At 46.3% G+C, this 18,896-nt stretch overlaps 1 protein-coding gene across 9 annotated transcripts in view; it reads left to right on the top strand.

Moving 5' to 3' along the window:
• The window catches only part of VIT (vitrin), a 57,372-nt gene that overhangs the window by 22,556 nt on the left and 15,920 nt on the right, over positions 1–18,896 (top strand). For 4 of the 9 annotated variants that reach the window (XM_076065078.1, XM_076065080.1, XM_032947828.2 and 1 more), the window contains 9 exons: positions 342–475; positions 1,078–1,155; positions 1,362–1,436; positions 2,738–2,863; positions 4,107–4,175; positions 12,592–12,633; positions 13,846–13,887; positions 14,657–14,707; positions 16,168–16,248. In XM_076065078.1, coding sequence (XP_075921193.1) covers positions 342–475; positions 1,078–1,155; positions 1,362–1,436; positions 2,738–2,863; positions 4,107–4,175; positions 12,592–12,633; positions 13,846–13,887; positions 14,657–14,707; positions 16,168–16,248 — 698 coding nt within the window. The remainder of the gene's footprint in view (positions 1–341; positions 476–1,077; positions 1,156–1,361; positions 1,437–2,737; positions 2,864–4,106; positions 4,176–12,591; positions 12,634–13,845; positions 13,888–14,656; positions 14,708–16,167; positions 16,249–18,896) is intronic. The other 5 variants (XM_076065085.1, XM_076065082.1, XM_076065083.1 and 2 more) reach the window with 2 other exon arrangements.

Below are 18,896 nucleotides of genomic sequence, written 5' to 3'. Positions count from 1 at the left end.
AATGCGTAGCCTTCCGGAATCGGAATCGGCGCTGCGAGTTCCAACCCCCGCGCCACCCAGCCGGTGACAGGATGCTGCAACAACATGAATAACAATGATGATGATGGTAAAAGTAATATCTAAAAATATTCATCACAACAAAAACACATTCCACACGAGCACAGTTATGGTGGGCACCGGTGCAGAGAGGGGGGGGAGGGGGGTTCATCCACTGGGTCTGGCGGGTCATCGAGTGGGGTGAGGGGAAGAGGGTGGGTGGGGTGGCGAGGGTGGTGACGGTGGTCGGGAAGACAAAGGTGGTCGGGGTGCCGATGGTGCCTGTGGCTGTGCGCGTCCCGCAGTGGGGCCGTGGAGAACCAGGGCGGCGCGGTGCGGGTTCGCAAGATGGCAGGGCAGGCGAACTACCGTGCCTCGGTGGCCAACGGGGTTCGCTCGCTCTCCTTGCCCAAGTGGAGTGGCTCCTTCACGCTCTCTGGTGGGAAAACTCTCCCTCTGCCTCCCTCCATCACCCTCCATCTCCCTCAGCCTCCCTCCATCTCCCTCAGCCTCCCTCCATCACCCTCCACCTGTCACCATCTCCCTCCACCTCTAACTATTTTCCTCAGCCTCCCTCCATCTCACTCTGCCTCCCTCCATCTCTTTCTGTATTCCTCCATCTCCCTCTGCATCCTTCCATCTCCCTCCGTCAGTAATTTCTTGAACAAAACTAATATATAACGGGCGACATTTTGGGCAATGTCTCTTCTTCATAGCACATTCATTGGGGGATTTGGCTTTGATGTGCTATGATGACGGACCATTGGCCAAAACGTCGCCGATCATATATATGTTTATATTTTTTTAAATTTTAAGACCACGGTGTAATTGACGAACATGTTGATTTTTTTAAAATTATTATTCGTGTTTGTGGTGCACCACTGCCCAGGCATCAGCATCATTACCAACTGATGTTCGTAATTTTTTTCAACGAATTAACATCATTTGGGGCAAGTGTAAGCTGTCGACGAGTGGGCACCTTTACAACGACAACGGCGACAAACACAAATCTCGAGGACGTTTTTTTTGTGTGCGTGGCAGCGTCGGACGCCAAGCTGAAGAAGGGTGAGCGGGCCAAGCTGGAATTCTTCCCGGCTGCGGAGTCGTCCGTGAAGATCGGTGAGAGAACTTCTTTGGTTACGGAGGAGCGGGGATGCGTTCTTCAGGGGGGTCGTCTCCTCGTTTCAAACGCAGGGCACCGGAGGGGGGGGGGGGGGTTGCATCCTTAAAACTCGGTCGCGAGCGGTGCCCACGTTTTTAAATGGCAGTAGTCGACGCTCGTTGCGATTGCGATTAACCGTGCCGAGCGGTCGCGCTTCGCGCAGGGAAACCACAAGCGCCGCAAGGGCCCGTGACGACCAAGCCCCCGGCCGCGACCCCGGCAGCACAGCCAGCACGCGGTAAGGCCCCAACACAAACCCTGTCCATAGCCACAACGCTAACCCTGTCCATAGCCACAACGCTAACCCTGTCCATAGCCACAACACTAACCCTGTCCATAGCCACAACACTAACCCTGTCCATAGCCACAACACTAACCCTGAACAAAGCCACAACACTAACCCTGTCCATAGCCACAACACTAACCCTGTCCATAGCCACAACACTAACCCTGTCCATAGCCACAACACTAACGCTGTCCATAGCCACAACGCTAACCCTGTCCATAGCCACAACACTTAACCCTGTCCATAGCCACAACACTAACCCTGTCCATAGCCACAACACTAACCCTGTCCATAGCCACAACACTTAACCCTGTCCATAGCCACAACACTTAACCCTGTCCATAGCCACAACACTTAACCCTGTCCATAGCCACAACACTTAACCCTGTCCATAGCCACAACACTTAACCCTGTCCATAGCCACAACACTAACCCTGTCCATAGCCACAACACTAACCCTGTCCATAGCCACAACACTAACCCTGTCAATAGCCACAACACTAACCCTGTCCATAGCCACAACACTAACCCTGTCCATAGCCACAACACTAACCCTGTCCATAGCTACAACACTAACCCTGTCCATAGCCACAACACTAACCCTGAACAAAGCCACAACACTAACCCTGTCCATAGCCACAACACTTAACCCTGTCTATAGCCACAACACTTAACCCTGTCCATAGCCACAACACTAACCCTGTCCATAGCCACAACACTAACCCTGTCCATAGCCACAACACTAACCCTGTCCATAGCCACAACACTAACCCTGTCCATAGCCACAACACTAACCCTGACCATAGCCACAACAATAACCAGCCACAACACTAACCTTGACCATAGCCACAACACTAACCCTGTCATAACCATAGCCCAAATACAAACCCTGTCCATAATCATAATCATAGCCCTTTCTCTAACCTTATCCCTGTCCACAACCATAGCCCTATCTCTTACCTTAGCCCAATTCCCAACCCTGTCCATAACCATGACCCTTTAAACCAACTTTAACCCTTACAGTACCCTAACCCAACCCTCACAATTACACGAACCATCGCGCGAAACACAAACCTCGCCTAGACGGTCACACGCAGCCTCACCCTGACCACCAATGCGACCCAACTCCGCAATCTACATCCGCCCTCACACGAGCCCCTAACCCCTAACACACTACACCTGCTCGTGACCCTGAGACATAGGCGGTGACCGCTCCTCTAAAACCTGATCGCATTCTTGACCCTGACCCACAGGCTCCGTGGGTCGGGTCTCCGTCCCGGAGCGCCGCGTGGTGACCCCTGACCGCAGGCCGCCGGTAGGAGGACCCTCCTCATCCTCATCTTCCTCCTCGCTCTACCAGCTGCAGCACTCCCACAACGGTGTGCGACTCCAGGGGACTGCATTGGCCTGGGAGGGTGGGGAAATATTAGGCCGCTCCTCCTCCCCCTCCCTCCTCCCTCCCCCCTCCCTCCCCCCTCCTCCCCCTCCCTCCTCCCTCCCTCCTCCCCCTCCCCCATGTGTCTCTGTGTCCCTCGGTGTCTCCCCGTGCCTCGCTGTGTCTGTCTCCCCCCGTATCGCCACTCGTGTGTGAACCGTGTTCATCCCGAGCACATCCACTCGTGCAGCTCACACAGAGTCTGGCTCTGCACGGCTTGCTGCTAAAACTGTGTGTGTGTATGTCTGTGCGTGTGTGCATGTCTGTATGTATGTATGTATAAATGAGTGTGCATGTATGTCTGAAAGTATGTCTATATGTGTCTATGTATGCGTGTTTTTGTCTTTGTTGTCTGTATGTACGTGTCTATGTGTGTATGTGTGCATGTGGTGTCTGTATGTACGTGTCTATGTGTGTATGTGGTGTCTGTATGTACGTGTCTGTGTGTGTCTGTGTGTGTATGTACGTGTGTATGTGTGTATGTGCGCATATGGTGTCTGTATGTACGTGTCTATGTGTGTATGTGGTGTCTGTATGTACGTGTCTGTGTGTGTCTGTGTGTGTATGTACGTGTGTATGTGTGCATGTGTGCATGTGGTGTCTGTATGTACGTGTCTATGTGTGTATGTGGTGTCTGTATGTACGTGTCTGTGTGTGTATGTATGTGTGTATGTGTGCATGTGGCGTCTGTATGTACGTGTGTATGTGTGTATGTGGTGTCTGTATGTACGTGTCTGTGTGTGTCTGTGTGTGTATGTACGTGTCTGTGTGTGTATGTACGTGTGTCTGTGTGTGTATGTACGTGTGTATGTGTGTACGTGGTGTCTGTATGTACGTGTCTGTGTGTGTCTGTGTGTGTATGTACGTGTGTATGTGTGTATGTGGTGTCTGTATGTACGTGTATGTGTGTGTCTGTGTGTGTATGTACGTGTGTATGTGTGTGTCTGTGTGTGTATGTACGTGTGTATGTGGTGTCTGTATGTACGTGTCTGTGTGTGTCTGTGTGTATGTACGTGTCTGTGTGTGTATGTACGTGTGTATGTGTGTGTCTGTGTGTGTATGTACGTGTGTATGTGTGTACGTGGTGTCTGTATGTACGTGTATGTGTGTGTCTGTGTGTGTATGTATGTGTGTATGTGTGTGCATGCGCACGTGCTCGCTCGTCCATGCATAACGCTTGGCCGCAGACCGCAACACGGGCTGGGCGGAAGGCGGGTCACGTGACAACGTCATCGTGCCCTGGGCGCCGGCTGCAGGTGAGCACCCTGCACCCCCCCTGCATGAACACACTACATACAGCATGAACATACTACATACAACATGAACATACTACATGTAGCATGAACATACTACATGTAGCATGAATATACTACATGCAACATGAACATACTACATGTAGCATGAACATACTACATACAGCATGAACATACTACATACAACATGAACATACTACATGTAGCATGAACATACTACATGTAGCATGAACATACTACATGCAACATGAACATACTACATACAACATGAACATACTACATGTAGCATGAACATACTACATGTAGCATGAACACACTACATGCAACATGAACATACTACATACAACATGAACATACTACATGTAGCATGAACATACTACATGTAGCATGAACATACTACATACAGCATGAACATACTACATACAACATGAACATACTACATGTAGCATGAACATACTACATGTAGCATGAACATACTACATGCAACATGAACATACTACATACAACATGAACATACTACATGTAGCATGAACATACTACATGTAGCATGAACACACTACATGCAACATGAACATACTACATACAACATGAACATACTACATGTAGCATGAACATACTACATGTAGCATGAATATACTACATGCAACATGAACATACTACATGTAGCATGAACATACTACATACAGCATGAACATACTACATACAACATGAACATACTACATGTAGCATGAACATACTACATGTAGCATGAACATACTACATGCAACATGAACATACTACATACAACATGAACATACTACATGTAGCATGAACATACTACATGTAGCATGAACACACTACATGCAACATGAACATACTACATACAACATGAACATACTACATGTAGCATGAACATACTACATGTAGCATGAACATACTACATACAGCATGAACATACTACATACAACATGAACATACTACATGTAGCATGAACATACTACATGTAGCATGAACATACTACATGCAACATGAACATACTACATACAACATGAACATACTACATGTAGCATGAACATACTACATGTAGCATGAACACACTACATGCAACATGAACATACTACATACAACATGAACATACTACATGTAGCATGAACATACTACATGTAGCATGAACATACTACATGCAACATGAACATACTACATACAACATGAACATACTACATGTAGCATGAACATACTAAATGTAGCATGAACATACTACATACAGCATGAACATACTACATACAACATGAACATACTACATGTAGCATGAACATACTACATGTAGCATGAACATACTACATGCAACATGAACATACTACATACAACATGAACATACTACATGTAGCATGAACATACTACATGTAGCATGAACACACTACATGCAACATGAACATACTACATACAACATGAACATACTACATGTAGCATGAACATACTACATGTAGCATGAACATACTACATGCAACATGAACATACTACATACAACATGAACATACTACATGTAGCATGAACATACTACATGTAGCATGAACATACTACATACAGCATGAACATACCACATGTAGCATGAACATACTACATGCAACATGAACATACTACATGTAGCATGAACATACTACATGTAGCATGAACACACTACATGCAACATGAACATACTACATACAACATGAACATACTACATGTAGCATGAACATACTACATGTATTATGAATACTACATGTAGCATGAACATACTACATGCAACATGAACATACTACATACAACATGAACATACTACATGTAGCATGAACATACTACATGTAGCATGAACATACCACATGTAGCATGAACATACTACATACAACATGAACATACTACATGTAGCATGAACATACTACATGTAGCATGAACATACTACATGCAACATGAACATACTACATACAACATGAACATACTACATGTAGCATGAACATACTACATGTAGCATGAACATACTACATGCAACATGAACATACTACATACAACATGAACATACTACATGTAGCATGAACATACTACATGTAGCATGAACACACTACATGCAACATGAACATACTACATACAACATGAACATACTACATGTAGCATGAACATACTACATGTAGCATGAACATACTACATGCAACATGAACATACTACATACAACATGAACATACTACATGTAGCATGAACATACTACATGTAGCATGAACATACTACATACAGCATGAACATACTACATACAACATGAACATACTACATGTAGCATGAACATACTACATGTAGCATGAACATACTACATGCAACATGAACATACTACATACAACATGAACATACTACATGTAGCATGAACATACTACATGTAGCATGAACACACTACATGCAACATGAACATACTACATACAACATGAACATACTACATGTAGCATGAACATACTACATGTAGCATGAACATACTACATGCAACATGAACATACTACATACAACATGAACATACTACATGTAGCATGAACATACTACATGTAGCATGAACATACTACATACAGCATGAACATACCACATGTAGCATGAACATACTACATGCAACATGAACATACTACATGCAGCATGAACACACTACATGCAACATGAACATACTACATGCAGCATGAACATACCACATGCAGCATGAACATACTACATGCAACATGAACATACTACATGCAGCATGAACATACCACATGTAGCATGAACATACTACATACAACATGAACATACCACATGTAGCATGAACACACTACATGCAACATGAACATACTACATGCAGCATGAACATACCACATGTAGCATGAACATACTACATACAACATGAACATACCACATGTAGCATGAACATACTACATGCAACATGAACATACTACATGCAGCATGAACACACTACATGCAACATGAACATACTACATGCAGCATGAACATACTACATGCAGCATGAACACACTACATGCAACATGAACATACTACATGCAGCATGAACATACTACATACAGCATGAACACACTACATGCAACATGAACATACTACATGCAGCATGAACATACTACATGCAGCATGAACACACTACATGTAGCATGAACACACTACATACAGCATGAACATACCACAATTAGCATGAACATACTACATGCAGCATGAACATACTACATACAGCATGAACATACTACATGCAGCATGAACACACTACATGCAGCATGAACATACTACATGTAGCATGAACACACTACATGCAGCATGAACACACTACATGCAGCATGAACATACTACATGTAGCATGAACACACTACATGCAGCATGAACATACTACATGTAGCATGAACACACTACATACAGCATGAACACACTACATGCAGCATGAACACACTACATGCAGCATGAACACACTACATGCAACATGAACATACTACATGTAGCATGAACACACTACATGCAACATGAACATACTACATGTAGCATGAACATACTACATACAGCATGAACACACTACATGTAGCATGAACACACTACATGAAGCATGAACACACTACATGCAGCATGAACACACTACATACAGCATGAACACACTACATGCAGCATGAACATACTACATAAAGCATGAACACACTACATACAGCATGAACATACCACATGTAGCATGAACATACTACATGCAGCATGAACACACTACATGTAGCATGAACACACTACATGTAGCATGAACATACCACATGTAGCATGAACATACCACATGTAGCATGAACATACTACATGAACATACTACATGTAGCATGAACATACTACATGAACACACTACATGTAGCATGAACACACTACATGTAGCATGAACATACTACATGCAGCATGAACATACTACAATGAGCATGAACATACTACATGCAGCATGAACATACTACATGCCGCATGAACACACTACATGCAGCATGAACATACTACATGTAACATGAACACACTACATGTAGCATGAACACACTACATGTGGCATGAACACACTACATGCAGCATGAACATACCACAATGAGCATGAACATACTACATGTAGCATGAACATACCACAATGAGCATGAACATACTACATGTAGCATGAACACACTACATACAGCATGAACATACTACACGTAGCATGAACATACTACATGTAGCATGAACATACCACAATGAGCATGAACATACTACATGTAGCATGAACATACTACATGTAGCATGAACATACTACATACAGCATGAACATACCACATGTAGCATGAACATACTACATGCAACATGAACATACTACATGCAGCATGAACACACTACATGCAACATGAACATACTACATGCAGCATGAACATACCACATGCAGCATGAACATACTACATGCAACATGAACATACTACATGCAGCATGAACATACCACATGTAGCATGAACATACTACATACAACATGAACATACCACATGTAGCATGAACACACTACATGCAACATGAACATACTACATGCAGCATGAACATACCACATGTAGCATGAACATACTACATACAACATGAACATACCACATGTAGCATGAACATACTACATGCAACATGAACATACTACATGCAGCATGAACACACTACATGCAACATGAACATACTACATGCAGCATGAACATACTACATGCAGCATGAACACACTACATGCAACATGAACATACTACATGCAGCATGAACATACTACATACAGCATGAACACACTACATGCAACATGAACATACTACATGCAGCATGAACATACTACATGCAGCATGAACACACTACATGTAGCATGAACACACTACATACAGCATGAACATACCACAATTAGCATGAACATACTACATGCAGCATGAACATACTACATACAGCATGAACATACTACATGCAGCATGAACACACTACATGCAGCATGAACATACTACATGTAGCATGAACACACTACATGCAGCATGAACACACTACATGCAGCATGAACATACTACATGTAGCATGAACACACTACATGCAGCATGAACATACTACATGTAGCATGAACACACTACATACAGCATGAACACACTACATGCAGCATGAACACACTACATGCAGCATGAACACACTACATGCAACATGAACATACTACATGTAGCATGAACACACTACATGCAACATGAACATACTACATGTAGCATGAACATACTACATACAGCATGAACACACTACATGTAGCATGAACACACTACATGAAGCATGAACACACTACATGCAGCATGAACACACTACATACAGCATGAACACACTACATGCAGCATGAACATACTACATAAAGCATGAACACACTACATACAGCATGAACATACCACATGTAGCATGAACATACTACATGCAGCATGAACACACTACATGTAGCATGAACACACTACATGTAGCATGAACATACCACATGTAGCATGAACATACCACATGTAGCATGAACATACTACATGAACATACTACATGTAGCATGAACATACTACATGAACACACTACATGTAGCATGAACACACTACATGTAGCATGAACATACTACATGCAGCATGAACATACTACAATGAGCATGAACATACTACATGCAGCATGAACATACTACATGCCGCATGAACACACTACATGCAGCATGAACATACTACATGTAACATGAACACACTACATGTAGCATGAACACACTACATGTGGCATGAACACACTACATGCAGCATGAACATACCACAATGAGCATGAACATACTACATGTAGCATGAACATACCACAATGAGCATGAACATACTACATGTAGCATGAACACACTACATACAGCATGAACATACTACACGTAGCATGAACATACTACATGTAGCATGAACACACTACATACAGCATGAACATACTACATACAGCATGAACATACTACACGTAGAATGAACATACTACATGTAGCATGAACACACTACATACAGCATGAACATACTACATACAGCATGAACATACTACATGTAGCATGAACATACTACATGTAGCGTGAACATACTACATGCAACATGAACATACTACATACAACATGAACACACTACATGTAGCATGAACACACTACATACAGCATGAACATACCACAATTAGCATGAACATACTACATGCAGCATGAACATACTACATACAGCATGAACATACTACATGCAGCATGAACACACTACATGCAGCATGAACATACTACATGTAGCATGAACACACTACATGCAGCATGAACACACTACATGCAGCATGAACATACTACATGTAGCATGAACACACTACATGCAGCATGAACATACTACATGTAGCATGAACACACTACATACAGCATGAACACACTACATGCAGCATGAACACACTACATGCAGCATGAACACACTACATGCAACATGAACATACTACATGTAGCATGAACACACTACATGCAACATGAACATACTACATGTAGCATGAACATACTACATACAGCATGAACACACTACATGTAGCATGAACACACTACATGAAGCATGAACACACTACATGCAGCATGAACACACTACATACAGCATGAACATACTACATAAAGCATGAACACACTACATACAGCATGAACATACCACATGTAGCATGAACATACTACATGCAGCATGAACACACTACATGTAGCATGAACACACTACATGTAGCATGAACATACCACATGTAGCATGAACATACCACATGTAGCATGAACATACTACATGAACATACTACATGTAGCATGAACATACTACATGAACACACTACATGTAGCATGAACACACTACATGTAGCATGAACATACTACATGCAGCATGAACATACTACAATGAGCATGAACATACTACATGCAGCATGAACATACTACATGCCGCATGAACACACTACATGCAGCATGAACATACTACATGTAACATGAACACACTACATGTAGCATGAACACACTACATGTGGCATGAACACACTACATGCAGCATGAACATACCACAATGAGCATGAACATACTACATGTAGCATGAACATACCACAATGAGCATGAACATACTACATGTAGCATGAACACACTACATACAGCATGAACATACTACACGTAGCATGAACATACTACATGTAGCATGAACACACTACATACAGCATGAACATACTACATACAGCATGAACATACTACACGTAGAATGAACATACTACATGTAGCATGAACACACTACATACAGCATGAACATACTACATACAGCATGAACATACTACATGTAGCATGAACATACTACATGTAGCGTGAACATACTACATGCAACATGAACATACTACATGCAGCATGAACATACTACATGCAGCATGAACATACTACATACAGCATGAACATACTACATACAGCATGAACATACTACATACAGCATGAACATACTACATGTAGCGTGAACATACTACATGCAACATGAACATACTACATGCAGCATGAACACACTACATGCAGCATGAACATACTACATGTAGCATGAACATACTACATGCAGCATGAACATACTACATACAGCATGAACACACTACATGCCGCGTGAACACACTACATGCAGCGTGAACACCTTACATGCAGCGTGAACACAAAGACATGCAGCGTGAACACCGGGAAGGAGCGCTCACAGCACCAATTAACATCAACGCCCAGAATGAATGATGATGCGCCATAGCCCTTCGTCGCTGTGCTCGCACGCCCCCTCGCCCCCACAGCGTCCACCTCCTGACCCCACCTGCAGCGCCCCCGACCCCACTTGCACCCACCTGCACCCCCTTTCGATTGCACTGCCCCTCCTCCTCCCCCCCCCCGCAAGCGAACTACAGCCCCACTCTAACTGCGCCTCGATCTACTTGCAACTGCACCCTTCTCCAACTGCATCCTCCCTCCAACTGCACACTCACTCCTCTGCACCCCCAACTCGACCTACACCCCCATTTCATCCAACTGCGGCATCTCCTCACTGCCGCCACTGGCCCCTGCAGCGCCTGTGACGGTGTATCGCATGTTGTGTGTGTGTGTGTCGCATGTTGTGTGTGTCGCATGATGTGTGTGTGTGTGTCGCATGATGTGTGTGTGTGTCGCATGTTGTGTGTGTCGCATGTTGTGCGTGTGCGTCGCATGTTGTGTGTGTGTCGCATGTTGTGTATGTGTGTGTCGCATGTTGCGTTTGTGTCGCATGCTGTGTGTTTGTGTGTGTGTTGCATGCTGTTTGTATGTGTCACGTGCGTGCGCGTGTCGCATGTTGTGTGTTTGTGTGTGTGTCGCATGCTGTTTGTATGTGTCACGTGCGTGCGCGTATCGCATGCTGTGTGCGTGCGTGCCGCATGCTGTGCCTTGTGTGTCCCCGTGCAACAGGGCGCGACACCTCCTCCAGCCTCCTCTACGGATACAGCGCCAGTGAGTAGGAAGGTGACGACGAGGCAGGAGGGAGCGGGACAGCCGTAGCACACGGGACAATAACCGAGGCGGTACACGACGAGACGGACGAGACAAATGAGATGCACAGTACAAACGGCAACACGGCAGGAATGAGAAACAACCCGAACGAGACGAACGGCGATCGATTCCAAATTGTCTTCTTCGTGTTGTCTCGCCTGTGCCCACTCACATCGTCCGACTGTCATCGTTTCACCTGTGCCGTCTCGTTTGCGTCGACTCGCTAGCTCCGCTAGCCTAAGGCGAAGCACCCCTTACATTTAAACTCGAGGGAGCCGAAGAATCGCGACACGATTGATGTTTGGTGCAGTTGTCGCGACTGCGATCGGACGATGCGAGGTTGTGCTCCTACCGAGCCGCAGGCAGCGACCCGAGCTGAACTCCCCTTGCTGTCCGCTGTTGACGTAAGCGAGTGACGTGGGGTACTGCTGCAGCGTTCCGTGGCGTTTGGGACGAAGGAGCCACGGGCACACGTTGCCCCTATCGCCGACCCGGTGGGGGGATGGGGATGTAGGGCCGAGTCCGCCCGTACATCGGGAGTTCGACTTACGAACCCCTTCGTCCGATTGCGAGCCGAGCGCTCTGCACGCCGTGGAGGCACGCGGGGCGCTGCGCTTGCTCTGTAAATGACCCCGTGGCTAAGTTTACACGTGACGTTTTCGCACCGTCTCACACACACACACGCACGAGAACACAATGGGCAGCTTTTGTCACCGTGCCGCCTTCAAACATGGTGTAACCTCATCTCCCTTTCTCGTTAGTGCGCCTTTTCTCTCTATTTTTGTGATCGCCTCTCTTTAATGATCTCATTATCTCCTTAAATTATCTCGTCTACCTATCGCTGTTCATGACCTCTTCTTTGCTTTGGTCCTGCACTCTCTCCTTATCCCCCTCCCTATATCATCTACTCCCGATTCCACCTACTCTCTCATCCTTCGATTATCTCTCTTCCCGTACATTCTCTCTCCTACCCTCTCTTCTACCTTCTCTCGTTACCTCTCTACTCACCGTCTCATTCGTATTATCGCATTCTCCCCCCTGTCTCTCTTCCCTCTCTTCTGCCTTCTCTCCCCTACCCTATCTTTCTCCCCCATTGCTGTCTCTCCACTCCCCTCTCTCCTCCGTCGCCCCCTCCACCACCACCACCACCACCACTCTCCCCGCTCTGCGCAGGTGAAGGTGATCGATTGAGCCAGTCCACGGGGCCCAGCACAGGTGAGGGCTCCATGCGGCGTGGCTTGATAAAGGGGAGAGAAACCCCGAGGAAAGCGAGAGCCTGCTCCGCTCTTGTCGCTACACACCCAGGGTGTTTGTGCGGGGCTGCCTCCAACGTGAGCTCGAGCCTGTTGAGAATCAAACGCACGCTAGCGTCACGGACGGGTGCGTGCCCTTGCAGCGTCCCAGTGACTTCACTGCTCTGAGGCCGGTTCTTCTTCTTATCATCATCATCTTTACACTGGTTTACCCAGCAAAGCGTCTTTAAGGCCTTGTTCGTGGAGGGTTCCTGCTATGTTCTCGAGTGACACTGGCGAAGTGTTTCCCGATCGAGTAACATGCGAATTATTGTCTTAAGATTTGGACCATAGCGTTGGCAAACGACGGCCTACTCTTCTTCGAACGACGCCACGGGATCTGTAACGTCCCCCTCGCGAAGCAGGCGGCGCAGAGTATTTTACGATTAACGAATCGGCGATGTTAAGCAGAGCGGCCGTGAAAAGCTCGATCCCGCGAACCCTCCGAAACAGGCGCGGCAAATCGCTGCTCCCTGCTGGCTGGGCCACGTCACCCACCGGCTCATTTTGAACGTTCAGGACGGCAATGTGGAGGACGGCTGACCGTGACCTTCGCGATTAAAAAAATATATATTTTAGAGACGCTGGCAAAACCTGCTCAGGCTTTGCAGCTCAGAGACAGCCAGCAGCCGTTTTGGCCTTTGGCTTCGCGTATTCAGCTGAAGCTGCGCTAACACACCGGCTGCGTGCAGGTGCGGGCGGGAGGGCGAGCCATCAGCAGCAGCAGAGTGCAGCAGCCTCCAGTGAGTGGAGAACGCACACGCGTGCATGCACACACACGCACGTGTACACACACACACACGTGTACAGCCACACATATACACAGGTACACTCACCTGGCATACAGCGAACACACACACACACACCAAACCCACGCTCACCGGATCGATGCAAACAAACACCCAGAGAACACACACACAGACACAGAACCCACACAACAACCGCCGTTCGTCACTAAGTGGAGGTAACGTCACCATAGCGCTTGTGCCAGGATTGGTGCACTTTGAGGCCCACGTGAAGTATCATAGGCTCTCTGATGGCGGGCGGTCACGGGACAGACCCAGGTGTTTTGGGATTAAAACCGACTAAGACGACTGGCAAATGAATGCACTTACCCGCGCTCGGCACACGCAGAATCCACACGCGCGCACACGGAGAGGGGAGGGAGTACAGCGCCCTCGCACGCGTGGCTCGCACGGAGTGCGAGGCTCCGACCGTGCACGCGTGGCGGCTTCACCGTGGTGCTGCGTGGACACGCCTGTGCGTGCTGCATATACCGTGTCAATGTGAGCGCGTTTGAATAAACTAATTACAGCAGGAATCCATTTGTGTTGTCGCTGAGAAAGAGGAAGGGCCGAAGCCCAGTGTCACGTTAAAGTGAAATTCTTCCCTCATCTCGGCGACCAAAAATGGAGAATTCCACAAATTAATTACTTTATTCAAATGATCTGCACCATGGTCTGCTTGAGGAAGCGGCAACGTCATTTACATGTGCAGTATATACATACGTGTGCACGTGTATGTATGCGCATGTCTGTGTCAACTACTATACTCTGTGTACAGCAGTGCGTTGACAAAGGGCTGTACATTTTATGCAATTTTACTGTTTACATGGCGTATTTTGGGGGAGAGACAGATTTACTGATGCTACAATCCCATGTCACCTGCAATCGGAAATCCTCCAGAATGACTCAGCCGAGAATGAGTCAAATTTTGCGGTGGAGCGATCAGGAAAAGCAGCACTGGGGAGACAAAGGTGGCCGTGGTTGAGTGACAATGTCCACATCACGCGTGTTTGCCACCTTTTTGCCGTGCATATGTCTCAGTCGGCCGAGGTCAACTGTGTAATAAAGGTCCAACGCAATAGCACCACCAGGATTTCCTGTACGAATCAATCCCTGCCTGCACCTCTGATAGGAGTACAGGTTTCCCACGTACGGTGCGTAAGAAGTTCAACATATGCACAGACATACTTGACTCACTATTTTGGGTCAAACCGGGTCAGGTGGCAACCCTGCACATCACACCCATAAATCATGTTCCATTCCGGCCTTACTGGATAGGTGCTCGTGTAGCTGCCAGGGGTACAGCTTACGAGAATGAGAGATGGAGTGTGTGTGTGTTGTGTATGTCATGTGTGTTGAAAGTGACGGACACAAGGAACCAGGCTCAACCCTAACTCCTGCTCGCCTTTCCATTCTAGATTGGCAGGATGCATGCGTTGAAGAATTTTACAAATATTTAGAAACCTGTGGCTCCGCGTTTCCCGAGCGTTTTCTCTCCGGTATGTGCGACGCGTACCGCCAAATTTACTAACCAAAATATCGCCGCCTTTCCAATGCGCATGAGGCTCAGCGTCCTGACGTGCGGTCGCGTTTAGACGCGATCGCAATTCACATTTTCATCGCAATTATATTCAAGTTATTGTCATCCACTTATCGCCCAAACGTATTCAAAAATTGTGAACATCCGAACATAAAATCTGACGATGAGCAGTATACATTTGAACAGAGGAGATGTTTTTTTTTTAATTCAATTGATTTTCCGAAATATGTTCGATTCCAATCAGCAACGGCAAACTATTTTTTATCAGAATTTGGATTAACACGGTAGTCCCATGATGCACCATTGTGTGCTGTTCCCAAACACGGTGTTTTTACTAATAACCTTGAACATTTCACACTCTTAAAAATTCAAGCAACAGTACTAATAATGTCCAAAACGACGCTCAGGATAATGGTACATTGCTCAGTGAACGCCGGGTCGTGAAGGACCGATCCGTTCACCGCTGTGTATTCATTCTCAAGCGTCGTTTAAGCACTCCGAAAACGCTCCCCCTTAATTGCTTGTTCGTGCCTCCCCGTTAACTAACCGGCAAACACGCTGTGACTGTCATTGCCAAAACCCTCGTGGCTGGAATTGGCCACACACCCTAATAATGCAAGACCCTCTTCGTAAGTACTGAGACTCGGTGAGACTACATTGCTGGATACAAAGAGGGCATTATTACTGGGTATCTGTTGGCAATTTTTCCTTGCCCATTATAAAGTAAAAGCAGTAGTCGGTGCGTGTTACTGAGTAGTTAACGTGGCATGCTTAAACGAGACGCGCGTATGAATGGAAACGCACGGCGGATGGGGTTATCCTTTGTACCGCATCGCATGTTTCGCCGGGCTGCACGTGGCCTCAATTAACCAGACACCGGCCCCTCGAGCTGTAGATGGACAGGTGTGACTACAGATTGGGGGAAATAATGCTGTCCGCTACGTGTGAAGTATATGACCCATGGCACCCAAGTGCTGTTATGGCTCGCGTTCAGTTGGCTGATGATTGCATCCTAACATTCGACAATACTGCACACGTTTAATCTTGGTGTGAAATCGGATACTGTGTCTGAGTCTATGATACTGCATTGACGCGAGAACGAACAGCATAGTCTCTCCCCAAGCTGGGCCCCATCTTCTGGGGGCTTTGAAACTCAGCCCTGGGCTCTGCGCTCGTGGTCGTGGCTTTTCTCACGCGGTGGTCATACGGGCAACTAACAAATCGGAGAGCTTTTGTCCACCCTAGGAATCCTGTTCGATGGGGTCCATTCTAGTTCGTTAACCTCCTTAAAACGTAAACAAACAAAAATATTGAAAATTGCAATCCTGTCGGAAAATGCTTCGGCATCATCGTCATGAACTTGTGCAGTGTGTGTGACCATGGTGCTAAAGCATTTTTTTTGCAGCGTTTCTGCGCCCTACGTAAATAACAGTTCGTAGCTGCTCAAACAGCTACAGCTGTTGCCGTGGCCCACACCAAAAAACTGAAATCGAGATTCGAGCAGAGGCGGCGGCCGGGGGCTTCCGCCGATTTTTTTTTATCGATTCCGAGAGGTGCGGGGGAGCTGTCCGTGGTGCTGGCCATGAACACCCGAGGTGCCGTGTGACGACGAGGCCTTGTGCGTTCACGCGGGGCCAGTGCCGGTTACACGCGAACTTTACAATGTCCAGAGAGACGCCTCTTCTTAACGAAAGGCCCTCCATCGATCGGGTCGTTTATGCCGATTTTTCTTTTTTTTGCCGCGATTTGTGGAGAGGACAGCGGGAGGTGCCGAGAGAAGCCCTCTGCCCCGCCCCCGCCCCTCCCCCGCCCCTCCCCGTCGTCGAGATTAAAACGAGTTAATATTCGCGCAGCTCGAGGGGGTCCTGATTTTAAAGTGTTCCGTGCCGGTTGTTTGAAGTCATCGCCTCGCCGCGAAAGCCGTTGCGCGCGTGTGGAATGCCGCGCGAGCCTCCCGACGAGCCCCGTTTCACATGAGGTTGTCTAAATCGGCTTCATTCAACAGTTGTGGCAAATTCCATCAAAAACACACACTACTACCAACTCCCACTTGAGGTGGGCTATATATCTGCAACGTTTTGAGAAATAGATCGCTCTAATCTGGCTTCACGCGAACGGTTCGTTAAGGAGAAGTGGCACGGATAACCTAACACGCTTAAGAATCATTTCAGAGTTCAGCCCAATTGAGCCCTTGTTTTTTTGTGTGGGGTTTTTTGTTGTTGTAGGATTTGTACTCGGCGTGCATTGTAATCCATTAATTACAATCGGTTCTCGTGCTTGTGATCTATGTATCGAACCGTGCGGGCGAGAATTGATTATTTCCGATTCGTGCACCTTGTACGTAATGGTGGCGTATGACCCCTGCCGCTATCAGAGGCCGCTACGTTCACCAAACAATGACAAATATACTGCTGTCGATTCGTGCATCGAATTGTGACACCGAATCGTGGCAATTCGTCAAATCACGAGAGTGGAAAATTATTGTTACGAGGCCCCCATTAATCCACAATAAACACGACCCGAGACATATAAGGACAAATAAGGAAACTGCTGACAGTTCATTTGGGCCGAACTCTCCAAAGCGCCAACTGAGGTTACATTTTCCGC

The sequence above is a fragment of the Petromyzon marinus genome, chromosome 6 (genome assembly GCF_048934315.1).
Source record: "Petromyzon marinus isolate PM22_M1 ecotype Great Lakes invasive population chromosome 6, UKy_Petmar_22M1.pri1.0, whole genome shotgun sequence".
Taxonomy (NCBI): Eukaryota; Metazoa; Chordata; class Hyperoartia; order Petromyzontiformes; family Petromyzontidae; genus Petromyzon; species Petromyzon marinus.
This window is presented reverse-complemented; position numbering and strand designations above follow the sequence as displayed.